Source organism: Anguilla rostrata, chromosome 11 (assembly GCF_018555375.3).
Source record: "Anguilla rostrata isolate EN2019 chromosome 11, ASM1855537v3, whole genome shotgun sequence".
In the NCBI taxonomy this organism is placed as follows: domain Eukaryota; kingdom Metazoa; phylum Chordata; class Actinopteri; order Anguilliformes; family Anguillidae; genus Anguilla; species Anguilla rostrata.
The window spans coordinates 40,315,296-40,341,203 of NC_057943.1; the positions used below are offsets into that span (position 1 = coordinate 40,315,296).

At 44.6% G+C, this 25,908-nt stretch overlaps 1 protein-coding gene across 4 annotated transcripts in view; it reads right to left on the minus strand.

Annotated features, from left to right (window-relative positions):
• Positions 1–2,115: 2,115 nt before the first annotated feature.
• The window catches only part of mybpha (myosin binding protein Ha), a 32,899-nt gene continuing 9,106 nt past the window's right edge, over positions 2,116–25,908 (minus strand). For all 4 annotated transcript variants that reach the window (XM_064300078.1, XM_064300079.1, XM_064300080.1 and 1 more), the window contains 10 exons: positions 22,413–22,580; positions 18,572–18,660; positions 18,041–18,236; positions 16,265–16,404; positions 14,321–14,480; positions 12,946–13,082; positions 8,538–8,724; positions 7,095–7,158; positions 2,917–2,963; positions 2,116–2,487 (listed from right to left, as the gene is read on the minus strand). In XM_064300078.1, coding sequence (XP_064156148.1) covers positions 7,121–7,158; positions 8,538–8,724; positions 12,946–13,082; positions 14,321–14,480; positions 16,265–16,404; positions 18,041–18,236; positions 18,572–18,660; positions 22,413–22,580 — 1,115 coding nt within the window. In that variant the 3' untranslated portion in view covers positions 2,116–2,487; positions 2,917–2,963; positions 7,095–7,120. The remainder of the gene's footprint in view (positions 2,488–2,916; positions 2,964–7,094; positions 7,159–8,537; positions 8,725–12,945; positions 13,083–14,320; positions 14,481–16,264; positions 16,405–18,040; positions 18,237–18,571; positions 18,661–22,412; positions 22,581–25,908) is intronic.

Genomic DNA, 25,908 nt, shown 5'->3' on the forward strand with positions numbered 1-25,908 from the left:
TTGTCAGGGGGGTTTTCTTCACCATAAAGAGTATTCTCCGGTCATCCACTACAGTGGTCTTCCTCGGTCCACCGGGTCTTTTGATTGATTTTCATTTCTGAGCCTTATGACAGCCAGCTTAATTTACATCGACACTGCTGTCTTCCTCATGTTGTCACACCCCAACAACAATCTCAAAAGGCAATCGCAAAGTCTAGAATCAAGACTAGACATCAACAGCTCTCTTCTGCATTCACTAACGACACAAATGAATACACCTGCTTAATGAAACACATCTGTGAAGCCAATTCAACAAATACTTGTAGTACCTTAAAATGGGGGGACCATGTACAAAAGGTGCTGTCATTTCTAAACGGTTCATCTGATATGGATGAAAATACTCTGCACTTCAACTTCATTGTCATTGTATCCTTTCAAACTCAAAGTGCTAGAGTACAGAACCAAAATAACAAAAGATATGTCACTGTCCAATGAATTATGGAGCTCACTGTAAATGGAAATAGCAAAAGGTAAATTTCGTACAGACATTTGGAAGAATTTTTTCATACAGAGAGTAGTCAATGTGTGGAATACCCTGCCAGGTCATGTAATAGGCCGGGTATTCGTTGGCATTCAATTCGAGTTGAGCTTGTCACCTTGATTTTATCTTCTATTGTGCCGTAATTCTTTTATTACTATTGTAGGATATGTAGTGTTTAGATTTTGGCCTTAGAGAGGGAATCAGTGAATAAGAATGTGGCCTGGCCACCCCATCACAAGCATCAAAGCAAATGTGATTGGGGCAATATAAAATCCACTGATACCCTAATCTAGGCAGACAATCTATGGGTCACACCCCCTCCGAAGAGACAAATCAGATGACACAGGACACCATATCGGGGGTCGGAGACCCTACATGCCTAACATTTCCTTTTCCCATGTCCTCTTTAATCTTTAGGTAGGCCAGTCCTTGTCATAAATTAGTCTGACCCCACTTCCCTTCTATCCTACACCTTAACTCAGCATCACCCAATAAGGGCAAAACATCCTCAAGCCATGCTGGGTAAGGTATTTAAGATTTCCACAGGAAGAAAGTGTTGTGTTGCGTTTGGTTTCAGAGCCTGGAAGAAGAAGAGTTTTCCTCTTTTTATATTGGTGGTGGTTCCTTGGTTGTGTGCTTTTAGCTGGTTTCCTTGTGGCACTTATACTGGAAGTGGGTGGTACTTTGGCAAGGTCTGGCTGATCCGTTTCTCTGTCTCTCTCTCTTATCCGTCTCTCTCTCTCTATTTTCTGGTATTTCTAGGTTAGTTGTTTAAAGTTTTGCTGTATGTCTGTGTAATTTAGAAGTAGTGTGCCTGCATTCAATAAAGAATGTATGTTTTAATTCAATTAATTCATATAATTGACTGCTTCTTATTGAATTAAATTATTTAATCTGAAAACCTCATATACAGCTTGTTTTGACTTGTTGGTTGATTCCACCAGTTTTCTGTAGACTGACCTATCAAAGAATTTGGTGATTTAATTGATAATTCTAATTTTAAACATAATTATTAAATTAAACCTAATAAAATATATTTTACATGTAGGTTAAGTGAGGGGTTCTAGCATGCAATATCACTTGGTTCAGTATTCAGTGCTGAACATTTTAACAAGGACATTGACTGTTGGAACCGCTGGATTCAGAAAAGAAGCATATTCTTAATTAGTCCTTGCTTGTCCGACACTATTGTTTACTTTTTTTCTTATTTTTATTTATTTTATATTCGTTTTTTGGTATTTTAAGTCTGTTCAGCACATTGGTCAACTGTGGTTGTTGTAAATGTGCTATACAAATAAACTTTGACTTGACTTGACTTGATTTGAATAGAGGCAGAAACTTGGGGGATTTTCAAGACTTGGCTTGATACGGTGTTCGATACTATCTAGTCTGTAGGTAATCAGAGCACTAATGTAGTCAGGAAAATGGTGAGCGTTGTTCTGCTGAATGGCCTTTTCTCCTCATTATGTTATGTAATGTTAAGTATGGAAATAAATGACTGCCCTGAAGAAACATTTAAAGTCCTACATTAAAATAGCTTTCTGCAAAAAAAGACACCAGTAACACATGAACACACCATCCCTTGAAAACGAGTGTAGAATGAAAATATGAATTTTAATAAACATCTGTGCATTTTAATACAGTGTCCATTTTGATACAGTGTTCATGTGACTTACTCATTTATTGGGTACAACTACTTATGCAACCAGAATAGAGGACACAGCCAGGAATAAATACCTGCGAATACCTGGTTCCGTCTCTACATAGTGTTTAGTCGTGTAATTTGCTAAGAAGTGTATTATTATTTTTCTGAGCAAAAAGGTCAGTGTCAAGGATCTGGCTTTCTGAACTCACAAAGTACCTGTACTCCAGGTGAACTCAATAAACATTCTTTTTTCTTCCTTTATATTTACACATTTCTGTTCTCCCTTCGATCACCTCCATAAACGTCCTGGAAGATCCTACATCTGAAATCAAGACAGGTGAGAACATTTATGAAGCAGGTCGATCAATTTGCCGCACTTCAAAATGCACTTCTAACATTTAGCATTTAGCATTTAGGACATCCGTTCTGATGTAGTGACATATAATCTCCCAGGACTCAGCAATTCATTTTTGTTCTCTGTAGGGGACTTGAAGTCTCTGGTCTTAGTGTCAAGAACCGTATATACTACTGTGCTGCAGGGGACATTCAATGACAATAAAATATTTTCACTGCAAAATGTTTTTGTCATCCAAGACACATGCATTATGTCAAGAAACTAAAATACTAAAACTTGGGTTTATTGGGTCTCAGGAGGGTTAACACTCCTGTTAATCACTTCCTCCACCAGCAGGGGGAACTGAAGTTGCGTGTGGTCTTTTGAACAGAATACAGTCCGACCTCTGGCACTCACCGTTAACTTTTGTTGTGGGTCTGGCTCCTGCTGGTCCTAATATACATCTGTCAGACACATAGGGAAAACAAACGGGAGAGGGGGGCAACTGTGAATAAACAAGGCCCGATATTAAAACAGTTAAAATATCTGACATTACTGATTTTCTATTGGATGACCATTTATTAATATTATTATATGTTTACATTGCATAAAGCCACATGCTCACTAAAGGTGGGAATCTGGGCTATTTGTTTCCAGTTCCATACCCTTCTTTAGCCCATTTATAAAGCTGATGTTTGGGGTAAGTATAACACCATTATCTGGGGTACAATAGCTGCATCCTATGTGGACTAAAAATCTACAAGTTCAAACATCACAAGTGTAGTTGCAATTGTATCATGCCCCTTTTTCGGGGAAAAGAGCAGCGTTGAGCGGGAGAGGGCAGTGGGCAGCTTTGGGCTGCGGCTGTCGGCTCAGGGGAACGTGAAGACGTTGGATGGAGGATCACACAGACCTGTGGTGGGGTCATTTTTAGAACGTCGAAACAGAACTTTTACATGGGAGAAGCTGCATCCCCTTTAGTCCAGAGACCCGCCTTGTGTGGACCCAACCGCAGGAGTTCACTTCTGCTTCTGTCCCACTAGGCCAGGCCCCAGACAGATGATCAAATACGTGAGCAAAATGTTCAAATGTAGAGGCAGACAATGCCCCCTCCCCCGGTGTCCATTTCCTGTCCTCCAGCCCCTCCCCAACTAGGCTGTTAGTTCCTCCTAAGTTTGCCTGCAACTTAAGGAAGGAGAGCTCACATGGCTTTTCTGTCTTCTCCAGCCCAAATGTACAGCTATGCAGCAGTCATAAAAGGTCCACTGTCAGTCCCTACAGTTCATTAAAAACACTAAAAACATTCATACGAGTTTGCGCTCAACAAAGGGTATTCCAACAGAATAAGCCGTACGTTATGTTGACTGCACTGAGCAGTTTGCTGCGTGTGACACAAAAAAAACAAACAACTGTTGTTTAATAGTTTCTGTTCAAACCCAACACCAGTTGCCTTCCATTGCATGCTGGGATATGGAACTGGTGCTATGTTACAAACACCCAGATGCGGGGAGAGACACATTCTTCCTTTATGTTCCCTGGGAAAAAATAAACCAGCCACTTGTTCAAGCTGAAGTGAGAACATAAGCTGCTGTACTTGCTTACGCTGTGCAAACGCAAAACCGGACCCAGTAAACAATTCTTTCTAGATGAAAAAGGCTTGGAATTCATTTTTCGACACTATTTGGAATTGATCCACGGATCGCAAAACCCCTGGCAAATTTTTTCCTCCAAAGCACTCGCCTACCACCGCAGAGACTTGGGTTCAATCCCCAGCAGCGGTACTTCCGGCTTGGTCAGATGTTCCTGCAAACACAGCTGGCAGTGTTCGTGGGTGGGAAAGCCGGTGAGGGTACGAGTCCTGATCGTTGCATTAGCGACTCCTACTGGTTGGTCGGGGCGCCTGTTCAGCAGGGAGGGGATCTGGGGGAGATAGCGTGAACCTCCACACGCCTTACGCTCTCCCAGTGAAACTCCTCCCTGTCAGGTGGAAAGAAGCGGCTGGCGACTCCATATTTATCGGAGGAGGCATGTGGTAGTCTACACCCTCCCCAGACCAACAGAAGGATAGCGCATCGACCAGGACCGTGATACACATGGGGAATTGGTATAACCACTAAATTGGGGAGAAAAATGGCAAAAAATAAATAAATACATTTTTGCCTCCAAACACAGATCATTTCTGCTATGCTTGAGAAAGATGAACTACTTCGGGAATTTGTCCAAATGATTCCATTCCGATATGGTGTATTACCTTTCTTCTCGTGTTTATTTTTTTATTTTCTTTTTTTACTTATACCTAAAGCGGTAGTAAACAACCAAAATAAAGAGGCTGTCTGAAATGCTTTCAGAGAAAAAAAAGTAGCCATCTATTGGGTGTTGATAAGACAATGCGAAGTGTTCTCGCCAATCATATGGAAGCTGTGAGGCCTTGCTGCTGATTGGCTGTCCTATGGTCACCCAATAGATAACAGCGGTGACGTGTTTTCCAGAAGCATTTCACACGGCCTCTGAAGCACGGTTGACGGTAAGAACGGTAATGCACCACACCGCGGCGATGACCGCTACTGCGTTCGATAATTATCGTCGTCTCATATCCCCCAGCCCTACCTTCAAATACACCCTGAGACGCAGTGGCTGTTTTACAGCGAGCCACTAAACACCTATGAGGAGAGGCTGGCTGGGTACTTCAGGCAGCCATCCAATTGCTAGGCCCGCACGCGACATGCCCGCACTGTTGCTAACTGCAACGTCATAGTGCGGCTAACAACACTGCTCCAATGGCACTCGCTAGCTGTGCGCCAAGATGTGTGGCATTTAGCCACCGTAGCGTCATGCCCCCTCTCACACTAAGATTTACGGGTGCTTCCACGGAACAAAATCCAGAGGCCAAGCGAGTATCGAGGTCTGACATGCGACCATTTCAACAACAGGCTGACTGCAGCAATGAGAAAACCTCACGGCAGCAAGAAGGCTACTGCTTTGCTTTGGTCTGAAGTGGAGATGAGAGAAATGTCATTAAATAAATGAAAATTAAAATTATTTATGAGAAAGATACAAGAGCAATAGAATAGAATAACAAATGAAACAGTCTTTAATCTTGCCCGGTGTTGCTGTTCATGAGTTTTTCAGACAAACATTGTCCTACACTGTCCACACTGCGCATTTTCCAGATACAAAAAAAGCATACATGTTTTCAGCTGTTTCTTAAAATGGCTGGGGGTTCAGTTCTCAGCCACGAAACGTCCTATACAGTCATCCCATCTCCAGCTGTAACACTCTCTACTACTACTATTGAACTGAAAAAAACATTAGGGGGGCAGACTGTCCACTCTCCGAAATAAATAAATAAATAAATATGCTTGTAAATAAATAAATAAATATGCTTGGACGGAGTGTAGCACAGTGGGTAAGGAACTGGGCTTGTAACCGAAAGGCCGCAGGTTCGATTCCCGGGTAGGACACTTCCGTTGTACCCTTGAGCAAGGTACTTAACCTGCATTGCTTCAGTATATATCCAGCTGTATAAAATGGATACAATGTAAAAGTTGTGTAAGTCGCTCTGGATAAGAGCGTCTGCTAAATGCCTGTAATGTAATCTAAATAAAAGCTGTTGGTATTTTAATAAGATAAGCCTGATGTGCAAACCCATTGGCTGTAACTTTGCCTCAGTGCTCTTTAAAACTGCAGTGCATAGAACACTTGTCCTTGATTTGCTCTTGATACTGAAATAATACTGAAAACTGATAACTATCCTTAAAACATAAAGAAAAAAACCCTCATAGAGGTTGTGGAATCTGATACATGCAGGGAAAGCCAGTGTGCAGGTGAAAAAATTAAAAAATCATTTTTGAAAAACCCAGTCACAAAGGCAACCAGATCTAAGCAGCATATATAAGGATTTTTGTATGATCTGCTATCATTACATAGAGTAACATATCCTGTTCCAGCTAAATGCTTTCACATTGAACTGATATTGTAGCTACCAATTTAAATATATGCTACATGGCAACTTTACTGAGTAGCTTGTCGATAAAGGATAGATGGTAGATGCTAACCGTGCCCAACGAGTGTGAATCCGATCACTTTAATGATACCATGGGAAAAAGAGACATATGTAGCAGCTGAGCTTACATGGCATTGCCCCACAGAGTGTAAAACAGCAGCAAACTCAGCAGTGCTCATAAAGCTTGATAGACAAGCATTTGGGCCAATGATTTCCCCTGAAATAAGTCCTGAATTGAGGTGATTGGATAATATCAATAATAATCTAATGAAATGGTTCTACTAGGTGGCATGTGTCAGAATCCCATTGGTTGAAAGCAGTTTAGAATATGATGTGAAATGCAAGACAACTGTGCGGCAACTGCCTATATTATGCTGGTGAATAATAAGAAGAATTTCCTGTTCCCAATCACTTCCAAGGTCTTAATCTCCTCACTCTTTTCCAAACATATTCATACAACAACATTCCAACTATGGAAAACCAACAGATTTTTTTGTATTTACCAATCAAAAGAGTGTCAGCCAAAGTATTTTCCTGAAACGTTAAGTATCAGTGTTGACACTCCACTGCACATCCGTCCTTGTCCACTGACCTGTGTGCATGTTACAGCATGAAGGTTTATTTTTTGTCCTTGTCAGCCTCAGCAAGGATGACCTCTGTTGAGAAAAGAGAGATTAAGAAAGATATTAGACACAAAACAATTAAACGTCAATTAACATTAAAAGCACTGCAGTTTCCCAAACCCGCAAAAAAATACTTATTTTAATGAATGTATGACATCTGACAATTAAAATGATGCTAATTTAAATATATATTTTTATCTTGCTTTGAGTGCCCTGTGTAAAAACTGAAGACTAGGTAACCCATTCACAAGCATGAAGGAGAAACATTGTTAATGGCAGGCTCCAACCTTCAAGATTTGGATTTGTTTGGTCCTGTGAAATTAAGTACACATTTTACTGGAAACTGTAGGAATTTTAGTTTAATAACATTTAGTTTTGCTGCGAATAGAGTTCGGTAATTGTTCACGTATTGTTCTCAATTTAATTATGTGTTATAATAAATGAACATAATTAAATTGAATTAACATATTTATTCATAAATGAAACATTCAATGTACAGTACGTACTGTATTATTTTAAGCATTTACAACATTTAGTAAATTGTTAATTAAAATAGAAAATAACGGTTTCACTGAGAACAATTTTCATGCCCCTGAATTTAGCCGTGTCAAAATTTCTAAGGAAATTCGTATTTTTCCTGCTCGTAACTACTTACTAAAGGAAATGTTTACAAAAATAAGCCAGAACATATTCCGCTTCAGTCTGAATGATTGACAATTTGCAGTCCAGCGTATTATAATTCCCAAAAGCAATACAATCCTAGGGCCAGCCTCAGCACTGAGGGTAGAGCCACACATCCTCCGACGAGAAGCATATTCGTGATTGCCTCATTTCAATGACAGCCGATTCATCGCATCCGCAAGGCATCGTGGGATAGCTGGCGAGGCTAGGTACAACGGCGAAGAGATCTGAAGAACAGCGTGATAACCAATCAGATTAAAGATCCGACGTGTCAGTTTTCCCCCACAGTCTACAGAAGTGGGCGGGTCTTCTATTACGAGGAAGTGTAACTTTTCCTGCTATTTGCCATCTGCATTTAAGAATTTAATTCCTTAAATATAAGCAACATGTCCACAATAAACCTACGTGACCACCTGACCACCATGACGCAAAACAAGCAAAACGTTTCTATTATGTCAGTCATTGGGTAGTTTGATTTTTAGCGAATAGAACGTCTCCACTGGCCACAGTATGCGAGCGGACTACATTTCCACACAGCGCTGTGCTGGCCGACGCCCCTTTCCCCTTCTACCACGCCCTCCATTGGCTGAGGGAGGGAGGCGAGAGGGGCCGTCGCGCCGGGCGACGCCGTCGGCGGACGCGCGGCTTCACCCCGAGGAGGCAGGAGGCGAAGCGAAACCGGACGGCGTCACCCCGGCGTCCAATGAGACGGCCCCGCTCCGCTGACTCACGTTTGACCTCCAGCTTGCAGGCCACGGTGGCCTCCCCGTGGGCGTTGCGCGCCCGGCAGGAGTAGATGCCGCCGTCGAAGCTGCACGGCTTGCGGATCTCCAGCGAGCAGACGCCCTGGTTGCTGATCTGCCGGAACTTGGGGTCGTCACCAATGACCATCTGGTTCTTCAGCCATTCGATCTTGGGCTGCGGACGGGGCGGGATGGGGGAGGGGAAGGTTCGGACACGTCAGCATCACGGACAACAGGACGTTCATTTTACACCTGTTTTACAACAAGCCTACATCAAGCTTACTACCTGTGCTACATTACTGCAGTGCAGTTCTCAATGAGCAGTCCTCAAAACACTATGCCACATTGTTACATCCATTCTACCGCTACTTTACACCAGGCCAGTGGAGGATGGGCTCCCCCTCTATAGCCAGGCTCCTCCCCAGATTTCTTCCCATCGGGGAGTTTTTCACCCCACTGGGGAATTGGTTCTTTTTGTTACCTCATGTTCTTGCTATTTGGGGGTTCAAGCCTGGTTTTTGCTTTTTCCGCTACCCTGTAATAAAGTGTATTTATGACACTTTCCTGTAAAAAGCTCCATAAACTTAAGGTGATTATTTTGATTTGACTGCCTCACTTATTCATTGCCCTTTGACCTGATTAGTTTGGGTATCAGTTTTAGCTGACTGCTTGGGTTACACAGAATCACCTCCCCTCACCTATCATTGACGACCCCCTGTCATACAGACAGAGGGATACAGACAGAGGGAGAGCAGGATATGACTGCAGGGCCTATATTACAGATGATTTCTGCATAATTGTTTTCATGACTGCACTACGCTCTGTTTAGTGTCACCATTTAAATAAAGTTTGCTCAAAATAGCAAGGTTTGCTCCTTATGTCACAGTTTGTGGATGTTGATGTCATCTCCCCAGGGTAATACTTAACAGGGCCATTCCCCATCACAGCGGGGCTGTGCTCTCCTGGAGGAGGCCTCAGGTTCGAGTGCCATGTCCCGCCATGAGTGCCAGGGCTGGGGGGGGCCCAGCTTTCGCGCACTGAAATACGGCACTGGGCCTCCTTGCCTACAGGGTCCAGAAGTGGGACAGGCCACGGGCACCGGCGAGCAAAGCTGCAACTCGATTCCAAACTGTGATTCCATCTCTTCGCTCCTGGAGCTGTTACTAAATGGCGCGCTGATAGATTAACTGCCCCAACCCCACTGCACAGAATCACTAATGGGAAGAACCAATGAGGTGACAACAAGGCTGACCCTCTCAAGATTTTGCACCAATGGCGAGGTGCAGTTTTCAGTGCCTCTAAGCCTTGCCAAGGGAACCCAAGCGGGGCACCTAATTTCTGTCAGCGAGACTCGGAGCACAACTTCGGCCGTATGTCAAAAGCCAAAAGGCGAACGCTCCTTAACGGAGCTGAGATAAGGACGTCACGGGAGAGGCATGCGGTGCAGTGGAATCGCTGACACAGGCTGCGGAGGGCAGGCTCCAGAGGCGCTAAGCAGGCAACTGCCGCTCAAAACCAGCGGCAGAAATAGGCCGAGGACGACAGCCCCAGGCCCCAGGCCCCGAGGGGGGGAGGAGCCGTAGGGTTCCCGCGGCGTTCCCGTTGCGTTCCCGGGGCGTTCCCGGGGCGTTCCCGGTTATCGGCACCCTATTCCCGGTGATAAGCTCTATCAGGACGGTGTCCCAGCCTCGGCTGCTCTATGTCACGCCGTGTCATGAGGGAGCCTTGTCACATGGCCTGATAGGGTTTCCAAAAGTAGAGAGTGTTTGGCAGGGGTACTGGGACTCTTCTCTTGGCAAGGGCAAAATATTCCACAGAGGTCTGTGTCCCCCCCCCCCCATCAGGCCGCTGGGGAAGACACAACTCTGGCATGAAAAAATTCTGACAGAAAAATGTACGAATTACTAGTTGGAAAAAGACACAAAAAGTCAAAACTAAGTGTACCTAGCTACAATTTCCAACCTTTTTAACTCCAGATACCACTGGAAAACTGAAATATTTTTTTCATAGCAATTCCTGATCCACTTGCAAACGTGTTGACAAGCTGAATTTTGGTAGTGAGCAATTTAGCCACCAAGATATAACCGCAGCCAGTTAGCGACACTGTACTTGAAACAGTTTGTTTTTGATGAGCACGGAAGAAAGAAATATAAAGGAGTGATACTTTTTTCCAGCTATGGAACACTGGCAATTTTGAAACTGGTGGCCATAGCTATGGCCCTAAGGGCAAGAAACACTGCACAGTTCAAAACAGTACACTGATTTCAAATGCTTTAAATGAAAATGAGGGGGGCATGGTGGTGCACTGTCGCCTCACGTGAGTGTGAGTATGAGTGTGTGTGAGTGAATGGTGTGTGTGCTCTGCGATAGATTGGCGGCCTGTCCAGGGTGTATTCCTGCCTCTCGCCCAATTCATGCTGGGATAGGCTCCAGCACCCCCCCCCCCCCGTGACCCTGACCAAGATAAGCAGGTATAGATGACGGATGGATAAATGATTATATGTTCATTTTGTCACTGTGATTTAATCACAATTGAAATTTGCAAATGGCACTAGATCACTATAGCTATCGATGCTGCTTAATCAAGACAAGTGTGTGGACTGCAAAGGCTTAAATCAATTGGCACTGCGTCAAGTGCCCAGTGATGCTTGTGGGAACAGGTCCCAATAATAATGTAGGAGAGGGACGGCGCTGAGTGTTCGCGTGCTCCCCGTGTTCAGCTGTCCCGAAACCCGACTCCATGCCCGTGGGGGAGGGGGGGCGGGGGGGGATCGGGAGTTGGCCACCATCTCCAGGGGGTCCTGGCAGAGGAGAGGCAGAGGAGCCTGCAGTAGCAGCTGCATTTTCGCACAGTGGGCCAGCTGTGGGCCGATTTTGCACCCCTGCTGCACTGGCAGTGTTTCAGTATGTATCCCAGCTTGTTTATTGGGTGTGTTTATAATATTCCCATCGTTAACTGTGACCTGCTGACCTTATTTCTTCAATGCGGTTCCCACAAAAGGGCCATAACTCATGACAAAGCCGCAAGTTCAAGCATTATAATTCTATTTTACAGTTTTTTGGCCGGTGTTATTGAACATGAGAAAAACAAAATTTACAGCAACAAATGAAGTATGAATTCTGCTTTCATAGATTCCATACAAATCGGCTGTTGTGCTTAACCATTTACATGCATGGGGGTGATTTCCCTGACATTTTAACTGGCCAAAAGAAACTTTGTGATAAGATAAACAAAAAAAAACCAATAAGATTTGGGTTGTCATATGGGTTTTCAAGTACATAAGGAATAGAACGTCATGGTTTGAGAAAGTGGCATTGCTCATTGGTTCCTAAATGGTGGATTGGGACCCAATGGTGGGTCATAGTCACAGAATGAAGATACTGGGGAAGAAAGGTTGCTACAAACAATAAACTAAATTAAACATGTCCTGGGCTGAAATTTTTTACAACATATATACTTATGCCAGGTTTTACTGGGAAGGGTTTGAACTTAAGCCAGAGGTGCGTTCAAGTTCAGCGAACAAGGCGAACGTTTGCAAACTATTTCAAACTGTTTTCCGTTAGCTTTGCGTTCGCCACGAACGTTTGCAAACATAAGCGAGCGGTCTGAAATGGTACAAAAAAAACAAAAATGGACGCTGGACTGAGGGAAATGTTCCCAGATGGGTATTTCATTTGAAGATGCCGGTAAGTGTGATCAGTTTTTTCAATAATGTTATTGCTAACGCTAGCCAATGTTATTATTGTTCGCTAGTTAGCTATTGTTTTTTATCATCGATGATCACAGAAGCGGCTGTGAGTACAAACGCTCTCGTCGCCATGTCTGTTTATGTTTAATGCAAACAATTTGGAATGTTCTTAAAAAGCCGTTCAAATTGAAATGTTCAAAGAAAACATGTTCGCTACGAACATTCGCCTCTGTTCGCCGAATTTGAACGCACCTCAGGTTATACAGGGAACGGTTTAAACTTAAGCCAGGTTATACAGGGAACGGTTTAAAGTTAAGCCAGGTTATACAGGGAACGGTTTAAAGTTAAGCCAGGTTATACAGGGAACGGTTTAAAGTTAAGCCAGGTTATACAGGGAACGGTTTAAACTTAAGCCAGGTTATACAGGGAACGGGTTAAAGTTAAGCCAGGTTATACAGGGAACGGTTTAAAGTTAAGACAGGTTATACAGGGAATGTTTAAACTTAAGTCAGGTTATACAGGGAACGGTTTAAAGTTATGCCTCGTTTTACTGGGAAGGGCTATACTGGAGAGGTCACAGAAAAAGAACTTCACTGTATAGTGGGCATCTGAATCAAACAGGCTTTGTGCGTATATATTTCAGTGTTAGTCAGTGATGCCTGATCATAGTTAGGGCTCAGAGGGGAAGTGCGTAGGGAAGGCGCTACCTTGGGAGACCCTCGCACGGCACACAGCAGCCTGGTGGTGTAGCCGACCGTCGCCGCCCTGTCGCTCAGCGGCGCCGTGAACTTGGGAGCCTCGCTGAAGTCGTGCTCCTGGTACTCCGGCGGTATGTAGACCATACCTACGAGACAAAGATTTATTTATTTTCTTTCTTTAAAATGTTTTCTTTTCAATGGGCTTTTCAGCTTTATTGGACGGGATAGTGTAGAGAGACAGGAAGAAAGGGGAAGAGACAGGGAGAGACGTGCAACATTTTTCAGAATCGAACCGCCAACGTTGCGGCTCGTAATGAGCATGTGGACAGTGCTCTGCAGGCTACGCCACGAGACACCCCTGAGACAAAGATTTCTTTTGTGTGAAACCGCTCAGCTGTCTCCATACTGGATAGAGCCAAGAGCCCTGGTGCTGAAATCACGGACAAGAACTGCTGGTTATCCACCCTCCCTTTACCTGGGAGTAAACACAGTCTGGCCAATCAGTAGCTATAATTGTTCAGTTAATTAACTCGTGGAAAAGAAAACCAGGGCCGGATTTGGATTCAAAGACCAGATTTGATTATCCATGGCCTAGGGCAGCGTTTCCCAACCACTTTCCAAATTTACAGAATCTCATGGCACACAGAACGCCAACAGAAAAAAATCAGCGAGCGACGTACTGACGTTGATGTGACGTGCCAACAGTAGGCCTAAATGTTCTTTTGGGGTTTTAATTAAGCGATATGCATTTTAATGACATTTATTTTTGCTTTTGTTAATGGGATTTGTTCATTTAAGTTTTTTTAAATTCATTTGAACATAAAATATTTTTTTAAAGGATTTTTCACACGGCACACCAGAGTGCTGTGGCACACCGGTTGGGAAATGCTGGCCTAGGGAGTAGAACCTTTTGCAAGAGGGCAAATCTTAACTCCAATGAGTCACGTGTGCAGGAGTTGGCGCCCCGAGTCCTTTGGGCTCCTAAGGGTTCCATAAGGGTTCTCCTCTTAGTTTCCCAGGCCTGGTGCCTGGCTCTGTGGGTACACAACCATGGCCTCCTAACTGCTTCCATAAATACAGACTTCAGTAACGAACCGTTCTCAGTAACGTTGCCGCAGATCCGAAGCAACACCGTAGCCGCGCAACAACGCCAAAGAACGTTGTGGAAACCCATTCCCAATGGCCAGTGCGTTGCCCCAGGAGTTTTATTTATTTATTTCTTTAAGGAAATCCCATACTGCCCTGCCCAGGGACACCCGACTTGATTGGCCGAACTTGACTTCCATCTCCCGAGCGCCACAGGAAATGCCAGACCGCGCTCAAGACCTCCGCTAACGAGCGTGCGCCGCGGTCCGGCGGCCGCAGGGGGCGGGGCGGCGCTCACCGATCTTCTGGACGGTGGCCAGCGTCTTGGTGGCGGCCGCCTCCTCGCCCCGGCCGCACTTGTTCTCGGCGAAGACGCGGAAGCTGTACGAGTTCCCCATGATGAGGTCGGAGATGGTGGCGTTGAGCTGGTGGTAGTGCTCCAGGACGGTGAACCACTCCTGCAACGAGAGCGCGAACGCAGGGAAATGGGAATACGAGTTTAACAAGAGGCAAGGAAAACAGGAAGAGCATAATACTAACTGACATCAGGCACTGTGACCAAATAATGATTTATTAAGACCCTGGGAATAAAACCAGACCATAAAGAGACTGTCGGTGAGGTCAAAACTGGGGCAAGGATTCGCCCAATAAGTCCATCCAATATCTGCAAAGTACAGGGCGAGATTCTCCAGCTTCTGTGCACTGTTATATAGACTGTCAAACAGCATTTTATTTAGCATTCGGCTAGCATTCATAACATTTTTTAATAAAAGTTACTGAAATGACATAGCTATCTTTCAAGGCATTTATTTTAAGAGAAAAACGAATGCAATTAGAAAGCAAATTGATCTGTTGGATATGCACACATTTCTGACTGAAGACTCTTCCATATGCTCAAGTAGTACTGCTTGTCCAGCAGACACATGGTTGATAATAGGAATGCACTTGATACACAGCGTTCAAATAACATGTCATGGTGTTTCTTTTCAACAACTACCTAATCGCGTGCTTTGACCTCGTTATCAAGTGTCAGCTTTGTCTTTGGCCAGACCCACCCCCCACCCCCCCACACACACACACCGTGAAAGCATTTTCCACCGCTCAGAAGACCAGGCAAACAAGCTGTGGAACAGGAGGGATGGCCTTATACACATCTCAGAGCCCGAACACCCCGTGTAGATTTACAGACTTGGTAAGCAGTTAAATTAGTCCTCACATCACCTCACTGTGACCGCCAGCTCGCCCCCCCCCCGCCCTTTTGCCTCCATCTTGAATAAAAATCTTTCCATCACAGACGTGTCACCTCCCATCGCTCCCAGGGAGTCGAGCCAGACACCCCCCTGAGTCATGGTCCCGTCAAAGCCTGGGAGAGTTCCATGACTCACCTCCCTGAAGAGATCTGCCCTCATTATCAGGGCCGAAAACAGGACTGAGGCAACCCTCAAGGCTCGGCTGTTAATTGCAGATGCTGATTCAGGTGCCACGGAGAGACTAGAGTTAGAGAAGAGCAAGCCCAACGTTTACCTCCCCAACACTGTTGGGATCAGCAGTGAGTTTATTAAAATCCACTAATAATTATTATCCATGACTAAGGTTTCCTAATTCGCAATTTAATCTTGTTATGTTGCCAGTCCATGAGTCCAAAGGTGTCCTCACACTGGATCGAACCTGGCTCCTCACAAAATGGACAAAAATACAGTTATACCTTTTACATGTGGTCATTAAATAAATACCCTCTCTCCAGAAATCACCAAGCCTTAAAGCAGATTTGGGAGCTTCTGTCTTTGGCTTGTCTGCATATAAATGGGTATCCCTCTTTGCTTCAGTCACCATTGAGGCAGTGTCTGTTCTGTCCACCTCAAAAACCAATCACACATTTAGAGACCACATACCAGCCTTGTGCATTAGTCTTTTGTTCAAGTATTGACAGATCTTGTGATTCCTCTGCACTGGCATACTTGACTCCCATTGTTACTATGATACCAGACTACCACAGTATTTTTTACCACAAACTACTCCTGGCTTGGAAAATCAGCAGAAATCACTAAGATAACAGATATTCAAGAAATCTAATCTTGGTAGTCTAAAGTGATACATGCATTTTTACATTCATTATTACAACACTACATTCCCATTGACTATTCTGTCTCAGCATATGGCTGACAGTGCATGTTATGCAGGAACCACTGAACATGTATCGCCCATTTCAGATGGGCTGCAGGTTTGGGTAGAAGCTGCTCACCCCAGTCTTTTTGTCGGACTTCTGGATGGTATAGCCAGTGATTTCCGTGTTGCCAGTGTCCTTGGGTGGGGTCCACTCCAGGGCCGCATTGAAACCCCAACTGTCCACAAGCTTCATGCTGGTGGGGGGGCCGGGCAGGTCTGCAGGCCAACGACCATGAACACAGAGACCCGTCAGCACTCGGGAACGATGTAGAGATTACCGCAAGCCTGGATTCAATCAACACTGTGTGTTCGTTTGGACTTCCTCATGCAAAGATACATTCATCGTTTGGAGAGGTCAGCACGTATGGAGAGAAAATGGTAAGGTTTTTGCTTCAGGGAAAAACATGGACAAATTAAAGTGTTGATTAAATACAGCCTATGGCCACATCAATTGAGAAGGCTCTAGTCTTGGAGAGCTGCTGAGCCTGTTGGTTTTTGGTCTGCTTCAGCGCACAGCACTTAACTGAAGCTTTTTATTAGCCACACACCACCTTTCCGAAGCCTAGATGCAAATAAAATCAATTTTAATTTGTATAGAGCTTTTTACAGCAAACTGACACAAGGACACTTTACAGAGTAGCAGAAAAACGGCAAGAAACAGAACATAAAGAGAAACAACTAGGCCCGAACAGCAAGCATATGAGAAAAAAAAACTCCCAGTGGGGAGAAAAACCCTCAAACAGTGGCGAGAAGAAATCTCGGGAGGAACTCGGCTATAGAGAGGAGCCCATCCTCCACAGGCCAGCCTGGTGTAAAGCAGCCAGCAGCCGGTCTGTAAACTCAGGGAGAGGAAACGAGGCTGGAGCGGTCTGTAAACTCAGGAGAGAGACCAGGCTGGAGCGGTCTGTAAACTCAGGAGAGAGACCAGGCTGGAGCGGTCTGTAAACTCAGGAGAGAGACGAGGCTGGAGGGGTCTGTAAACTCAGGAGAAAGACAAGGCTGGAGTGGTCTGTAAACTAAGGGTGAGGAAACAAGGCTAGAGCGGTCGGTAAACTCAGGAGACAGACGAGGCTGGAGCGGTCTGTAAACTCAGGAGAGAGACCAGGCTGGAGCGGTCTGTAAACTCAGGAGAGAGACCAGGCTGGAGTGGTCTGTAAACTCAGGAGAGAGACCAGGCTGGAGCGGTCTGTAAACTCAGGAGAGAGACGAGGCTGGAGCGGTCTGTAAACTCAGGAGAGAGACCAGGCTGGAGCGGTCTGTAAACTCAGGAGAGAGACAAGGCTGGAGCGGTCTGTAAACTCAGGAGAAAGACGAGGGCGGAGCGGTCTGTAAACTCAGGAGAGAGATGAGGCTGGAGCGGTCTGTAAACTCAGGAGAAAGACGAGCTGGAGCGGTCTGTAAACTCAGGAGAGAGACCAGGCTGGAGCGGTCTGTAAACTCAGGAGAGACGAGGCTGGAGCGGTCTGTAAACTCAGGAGAGAGACGATGCCGGAGGGGTCTGTAAACTCAGGAGAGAGACCAGGCTGGAGCGGTCTGTAAACTCAGGAGAGAGACCAGGCTGGAGCGGTCTGTAAACTCAGGAGAGAGACCAGGCTGGAGCGGTCTGTAAACTCAGGAGAGAGACCAGGCTGGAGCGGTCTGTAAACTCAGGAGAGAGACGAGGCTGGAGCGGTCTGTAAACTCAGGGTGAGGGAGGGGCAGGAGCCCCAGGAAATCGGCTGCTTGTATGGAAACCACAAAAGCCTAGATTACCGCAGCCCTCCAGGACTGTAGCTGGACACCCATCTTCTGCTATCATTTCCCAGGCAAGTAAATGAGAAGCCAGCATGTGCACCTGAGGCGGGGTACTCACCTACGACCTGGATGACGATGGAGGCCTTGTCCTCAAAGCTCTCCACCTTGACGGACAACTCGTACTTGCCGGAGTGGTCCCTCTCCGCCTTCCGGATGAACAGGATGCTGTCACTGTCGCTGGTGCGCACGCTGGCCTTCTTGGCATCCAACGGCTCGCCATCCTTCGTCCAAGACACCAGAGGCTTTGGCTTGCCCTGAGTAAGCAAAACAAAATGGAAGACCTCCATTTATGAAATACGCTGCAGTATACTGTACAAGTTCTTTTTGAAAAATATAATAATTACACTTCACAGCAGGGTATTTGTTAAAAATATCCCAATAGCTGAAAGCAGACGAAATTTATAAATCTACCCACACATTGTGCAGTGTTGCAATATATTGATAATGTGTTTTATTTAATGCATATTTCCACTTGTGTGAGAGTGAATGGCGAGCTGACATTAGATCTGGCAGACACACATCCCACCCCCCCCCCCCCCCGTCATGTTAGCGGGATTCCTGGGGGTAGGTTTTCCGGCAGCTGGCTTACGTTGAAGGGGATGACAAGGTTGACCTGCTCGCCGGCCTGCTTGACGAGTCTCGCCCTCAGGGAGCGCGGCACGCGGATTTTGGGACGCTCTGCGAGGCGAAAGACGCGGAGGGAGGATTACTGAGCGAAAGAACACAGTTCTCTACGAAGGGAAACCACTCGGGGTTCCACGGTCACACCTTTTTTTTTTTTTTTTACCGGTCCTGTTAACCATACGCAAGACTGCTTTACTTACATAACCACAATAAATAGCTCAAGATGCATACGTAATGTAAAGGATGTAGAAGGTTTGATTCCTCTCTTGAAAATGCGTGAACCCTACATTAGTCTTGACGGATTAGTGATGAAGAAATTCAGCTACAGCCTTCCCTCTCGCTGTTCCATTGGCCCACTCTCATTGCTTTGCTTAGCAGACACCACAATCCAAGCCAAATGACACTGAACAGAACATCTCTCAAATAATGTGTAGCTGGATATTACTTTCCTCACAGCCAGCTGGAAAGTAATATTCATCCTCATTGGAGCCTGTGCAGTGTAGATCAAAGCCCATATTCCTCGTATCTAGTGTTTGACCACAACACCACCCGCGGGTATCCTTCATCGTGAATCTGTAATTGTGAAACCTGCATCGAATGTGAGGGGTCACACATGCCCGGAATGACGGGTCACACGAGACCCTAAATAGACCAGCATCGTTCTGGGAGACACATGTTGAGGAGTTAAAATTAAACCCAGCACTCAACTGGTCATTAAGCGCGATAGTGTACCACCTCCAGCCAGTATGTATTCATAGCACTGACACAGTCCGTTCCGGGATAACATTTTCTGCATTTAAGAATATATTCAACTGCATTTGGATGGTAAAAATGCACTGATAACACAGATCAGACATGGGAAAAATACAGCACACGTCATTTTAAACAAAGAATGTTGATCTCCTGAATTCAAGATTTGGTCTTGAAGGGCCACCCGCCATCGACTTGATGGTGAGACCCGGTGGTTTTGGAAATGAGTGGGATCCTTTGGAGTAGACATCTCTGGTCTTCATTAAGTTTGGCACATGTTTTAACAAAGTGAACGAAAGTAAATAAAGTCAAGGTCCTCCGTAATAAAGTTCACAGACTCAGTGTGACAGGTTTACTGCTGACCTGAAGCAACTGAGAAGGTCAACCAAGGAATGACACGGTCTGTTCAGCTGAAACAGGCTGCAATACGGTCTCCTAAAAACCACATAAATGTGAGCAGACACCATCAAACTGAGCGAGACGTGAAACATGTTCACCTAAGTTGCAACAAGTCAATCTCATTGGTTGATAAAACACAGAATTAAAAGAAATCCAAAAGACAAGAAGACACTCGGGCGCCCAAATCTGAGAGAGCACTCCAGTTCTAAGCTACGTTTCAGGTTTGGCCTACAATAACACAGAAAGCACGGGACCCCCAGCCTCTATTCCCCCATATTCAGACCTCTCCCACTTTAAAACCCTTACTGATGTGGGCTAATACAACATTCCCCTCGGTTAGTGTACGAAAGGAAAAGTGTCTCAGGTCAATGGAATCATGGGATGTTACGGACTATTTACCTGGTGTCGCAACCTGACACACTTTGCAGGATTGCTCCGTTCAAGCAAAATACTGGCTGTCAGATTTGGACTACCTGACAAATCTTTGCGGGACTCAGAGGGGCTAGCATGACATATGATATAGACAGCAATCCTCTGCCGTGCCCCCCTGCCCCCCCCCCCCCACCTCGGCTAGAATTCCGCCCCCGTCATGTACACTCACTTGTCACTGTCACTCTTCCAGGACCACCCCGACCCAACCCAGCTCCGGTAAACACCCCATCTGAGGAATCGCAGCCGCCTGAAACCTTCTGGTCTTAATCCGCGCTAATGGCTGCACTTCTCGGTCACTTTCCTGTCCTGTGTGACCGACCTGGCTGTTCTCACCAAGGGGTACGATTCATAACGTTCCCTCATTTCTGCACCAACGATCATCAGACCTGGTGGACAAGAGCAGCGCAGCATCCGACGGCGTCCACTAGAGGGCGCTGCCCTATTCCGATCCGGCTCGAGTTACAGTTCCCTGCCCTCCAACATTAATGGATACAATGCTGTTTACAAAAACTGTATCTCTAATTTTGGAGCAAAGGACCACTGCTTGACATTTTGCTGATGCATGACTTTAAAAATGGCAACTGGTCAATAACGGGGTGGTGAGAATTAGCCTGAAAATAATCTATTCAACCAAAAAGAACACTCATGATTTGATCAATCAATACTGACCCTAAAAATGAACATACTTCTATAAAACCTTGATTCCAAATCTTGTGGCCAAAACACCGCAACTCTTCTCCCTGACCACACTAGGGCCCCCCAAACGTAACTACAAGCACAGGGGTTCTCATTCTAAGACATGCATAACAAACGGGCCAATGCTCATCATGTCCCAGCAGGGTCCCGCTTTTGGACCCAAGGTGGTGACACTGCATTACCGGAAATAATTTCACCCCAAGCTCAGCTTCTCATCCGTAACTCAATTCAGCAAGGCCTCTTCGTCTGGCCTGGTTAAGAAACGGATCTCCATTCATTAGTCAACTTGTTTTTCCAAGGAGGAGAAATACGCGTGAAACAGCGCAACCCGGAGAAACCGTGAGGTCAAAAATGAGCACTGGCAGCCATCTTTGTTTTGGGTGAGAGTGACAACACTTAGATTTTACGTGTATAATTTAAGAGCAATGAAAGCGCTTGTCGTCACGAGGCCCTAGATTTATGACTGCACATCTGCAGAGCCCATCGAGGCGAGGGGTGCTAGCAGGAAGCCACACGATCCCCCCCCCCCCCCCCCCCCCCCCTTATCAGCACGCCAGCACGACATCAACACACGAGGCAGCTTGGCTGACTCTTCCAGGGGTCCCCCCTGTGCCTCTTACAGGGAAGTAACACCGTAGTTTCCCACACTTTCAAAGTCAGTTCAGCTGATGAAAAATAAAAAAACACCTCAAGCAAGCTACACGTGGGTTGCTTCACAGCCGAGACATTACACAAACACATTGAGTTATGTCAATAAAGACGCGCCAAGCAAACTGGATCCGAGCCCGATTCATTCTGGCAGAAGGTACACAGGCATCAGGACTGGGGAGGGTTCGGGTCTGCATCAGTACAGCACCAGCACATCTCCCACAAGGGACAGAATAATAAGGAACAGCTGCTCAGTAGAATGGACACAGCACATTATATAGCATTGTGGATATCAAGTACCAATAACTCTGCTGTCATAAATATTAGGCATTTTCCCCATTCCTGACTTTTCCGAAACATGTGATTTTAAAAAATCTGCTATTGTTTGATAAATGTAACCAATCTCAATGAACCATTTGAGCCAGGCTACACCCACTGCCACTGGCTCTGACGTGGGGGAATTAAGTCCATCAAAACTATCAGACAAATGCTCTTTATCAAGCAAAAAACAATAGACTAATTATATAATAATTATGATAAATGAGATGCTATAATTTCCAGAGATTTATCATTAAACAGCCATTCTATTTCATTAACTGTATAGAAATTGTACAAAGATAATTTTTCCCAGTCTTACTACAATTCAGACAAACTTAGCTGAGTTAACTGAGCATACTGCACTGTCTAAATGACTAATTGCCAAGGTATTGTTGCTAGTGAAATGATTTATTAGTATGAATGTGGTGTTTATTCAGATTTGCATTGCTTTATAATGTATAGTGTGTGGAATATGTTTGACCCATATTCACCTTTTTTTTCTTCTTTTTGAAATATTGTGAGTGTACGTTGAGTGTCCCTCCCCCCTCCTCCCAAACACTCACCCACAATCTCTGTGACTTTGACGGGCTCAGCCAGCGCAGCGGGGGGGCTAGGGCCCCCAGCGTTGACAGCCACCACACGGATGTGCAGGACGTCCCCCTTCGTCAGGTCGCCGACGACCATGCGATTGGCCTCCGTCAGCTTCTCGTTCACCACCACCCAATCGGTTGCTGCGGGGTATGACGGCACACGCAGAATTAAGATAAAAACAAAAAAGCAAACAGCAGTGCTGGGCCGTGACACTCAAATAACCTGCTTTGTGTGATGCATGGATTCCTCAAACATGGCTCCTTATGCGTTTCCCAAAAGCCAGCCACCACCTGGACCAGACTACACCTACAGGCATCCTTACAACATGCAAGTACCATTGTTTGACACATACAGTATAACCCCTATACCCATATATAACATACACATACGACACACACTCCCACTGAGTATGTTAATGCTGACACACTGAAGGCCAAAACAGGAAAAAAAAATAAAGAAAATGGCCGACACTCACATAATATGTAGTTAAAGCATGGTTTGGGAATTCCAGTACAGATTTGTAATGCAAATGGAATTAAGCAAAAAAAAAAACAGTTCTGCTAAAAGAAATTAGTACTATCGTGTGCAATGTCATCACAAAATTAACCAATTTTGCCATTTTTTTTATGTATTCGTGTATACTGAAGGGATATGCTGCTTGAAAACATAACCTACTACCATGAACTCTTTAGAAGCTCTATTAAACACCTCTGTAAGTCCTGTATTCGTTTTTATTTTTGTGATATTTTTCAGATTCTAATGCAGGCAAATCTCTGGGATGCACCAAGTTCCAAACTGATCTGTGCATTTAATTTTCAGACGCAAACTTCTTTCTTCTACGGACATTCTGATTTTTAAAAATTGCTCAGGGCTATGTACATATATATCACTATCCTTACCTTATTTTACTATAGGCTTTCTTCAAGGCCCTGATGAAGTTCATATGGCAATTAAATAAACGTGCCACTTTTATAATGTTAACTATTCAAAACTCCAATCCAAAGTGTCGTTCTGCAGTTCCTGTTTCCATTTCCGTTAATATAATGCAATTTGAAAAGCATCTCTTTGTGACATCAGCACAGCTCGGAGTTCTAAATGCGGGCTTTGCAGATACAGTGACAGTCCTCCACCAGCAGCCTTCCTAATAGGGGCAGGAGAACACTACGAACCAATCTAGTGCTGACACACTGGAGACAGGTGCCTCCCACGGGTCCGATGCACTAAGACAAATTTCCACACTCAATTTCTGGTGCCTTACAGACCGTTTCATCATACAATGCCATAAATCAGGGTCTGAGACTGAGCTCAGATTTGGCACCATTCATTTGTAAGGGGTTAATTCATGGTCTTGCTAGAAAAACCTTGAGCAAGCAAGTTCAAGGCAACACTTTGTCTGTATATTATTATGTAAAACTTGGGAAAAATACTTAAGACGTATTTCCTGCAAATGGAATAAGAATCATCCTGCACCACTTTTCTCTCCTGAACTATGAAATCTGTATGTGTCATTAAAAAACTATGCTAATTGCTACTATATTAATAGAATTAATGGTGCTCTGTTTTTCGCGAATTATTTAAATTGAATGTCAATTACATTCTGGGATACGCAGAAACAGTTCTGGGGAAATACTGTACCAAGAGTACGCTAACAAGTACTGAGAAATTTTTTTCTCAATTGGGGCATATTGTATATGTCTGTTCTGTTGTATATGCCTGTTAAGTGTTGTTACTGTACTGGGGCACATTGTATATGTCTGTTATGTTAAGAGTTGTTATTGTACTGGGGCAAAAAATGGTTCATGAATTAACATCATTTACATTTCATGTAATAGTATGTGAGGTTTCAATGAATGCTAAGAATTTTAACATCAGCAGACATGAACATAGCCTAAGTAACTCCAATCGCATGCTGTTCAAATGAGCTGAGTACTGATACATTCAGGCCTGGCTTGAGGCCAAAGGGCATAACATGACTAAACATGCTGATGGGAGTCGAAGTTCAGAGCTGGTTTAAAAGTATTCCATGACCTCATCTCCCAAAGTGGCCAGAGTGAAGTAATGTTTAGCATTTGCTGGCAGAACAATAACTGATTTTTCATTAACTTAATGCTTTAAAACCTTTCATTCACCACAAATTTCCTCATGCTAGCAGCAAAAAAGCAAAAAATTCCCATCCCGCCAAGTTACACCTTGGCGGGGGCATGCCCCATACCTATACAGCACCAAGAGTTTGGCACTTTTCAGGGTTCCCCACAGAAATAACCACAACAGCCACAGACACTCAGCCCTTAAAAACACTACATTCTGTACATTCTCACCCCATTTCAACAGACAGAATTCATAAACAACTTCACATGTCCACACAATAAAGCCCCAAACTAAGGGGATTTTGCGTTTTCTCCTTCTTCTTCTCATTCTTCTTCTTCTTATTTTTCCTGCCGCCTATCCCACTAACAACATGTCTCCCCATTGGACACTTTACCGACACCAGCCAAATCTTCACCTACACGACCCAATCAAAAACTCGCATACACACGCAAAATACCCATACCTTTTTATTCTGAAACATTTCCAGTTTAAACTGTTAGTCAGCTGTGGCCTAGTGGGCAAGGTTACAGTCTTGGGAACACGGGATCCTAGGTTCAAGCTCAGCTAGGAACACGTTTCTATAACCTGATTTTACCCTCACTAATAATTGTCTACTACTTCTCAATTATTGCTTTTGCACCATATCTACCCACCGTTCACCGAACGTATACACTGCATTATGACGTACCGCCTGCACGTTCAGTTATTAACCGGCTACAATATTGCTAAGCCACATGGATTCAACGAGAGCTCTTCTGTGCTTACTGGCCTGTGTTCTTCTTTAAAACCACGGACAGGTTTGCTAATGATATTTCACGCATTGCATAGCTATGTCATGGTGCTGCACTAACAAAGTCACAGACTGGTAAACCTCCGGTTGAAGGATTGAATCCTGCCTCACCCTCAGGCAGATAATTTCCTCTTTTACACTAACATTTTCTTACGCTTATATTTGCTTTACCAAAACTCACTCACGGCTACCCATATGCATTTCATGACAGCAAATGTATTCCTTTTATTAAACAGTTACACCAGTTCACCACTGTGCCATTTCTACTAACTATATTTCTTCACTTGGCTACCGTACATAACCTTCTTATCAGCAAACGCCACGTTTCTACATTCATGTTACCTCGCCCTGTTCTCTATCTAACCACATACAAACAATTACTACGTATGTACGTTCTGCAACTCCCCATTAAAACATTACATTTAAAATCATGACTCACTCATAATTATAACTACTACTCCAGAACATGAGAAAAGCACATCGATGCAATAGATTTCACACGTTACTTAACCCTCCACTTTAACGACCAATACTTCATACAGACTGTTATATATGCCGTTCGATAAGGAAACTCAGCTCGATCATGGTCA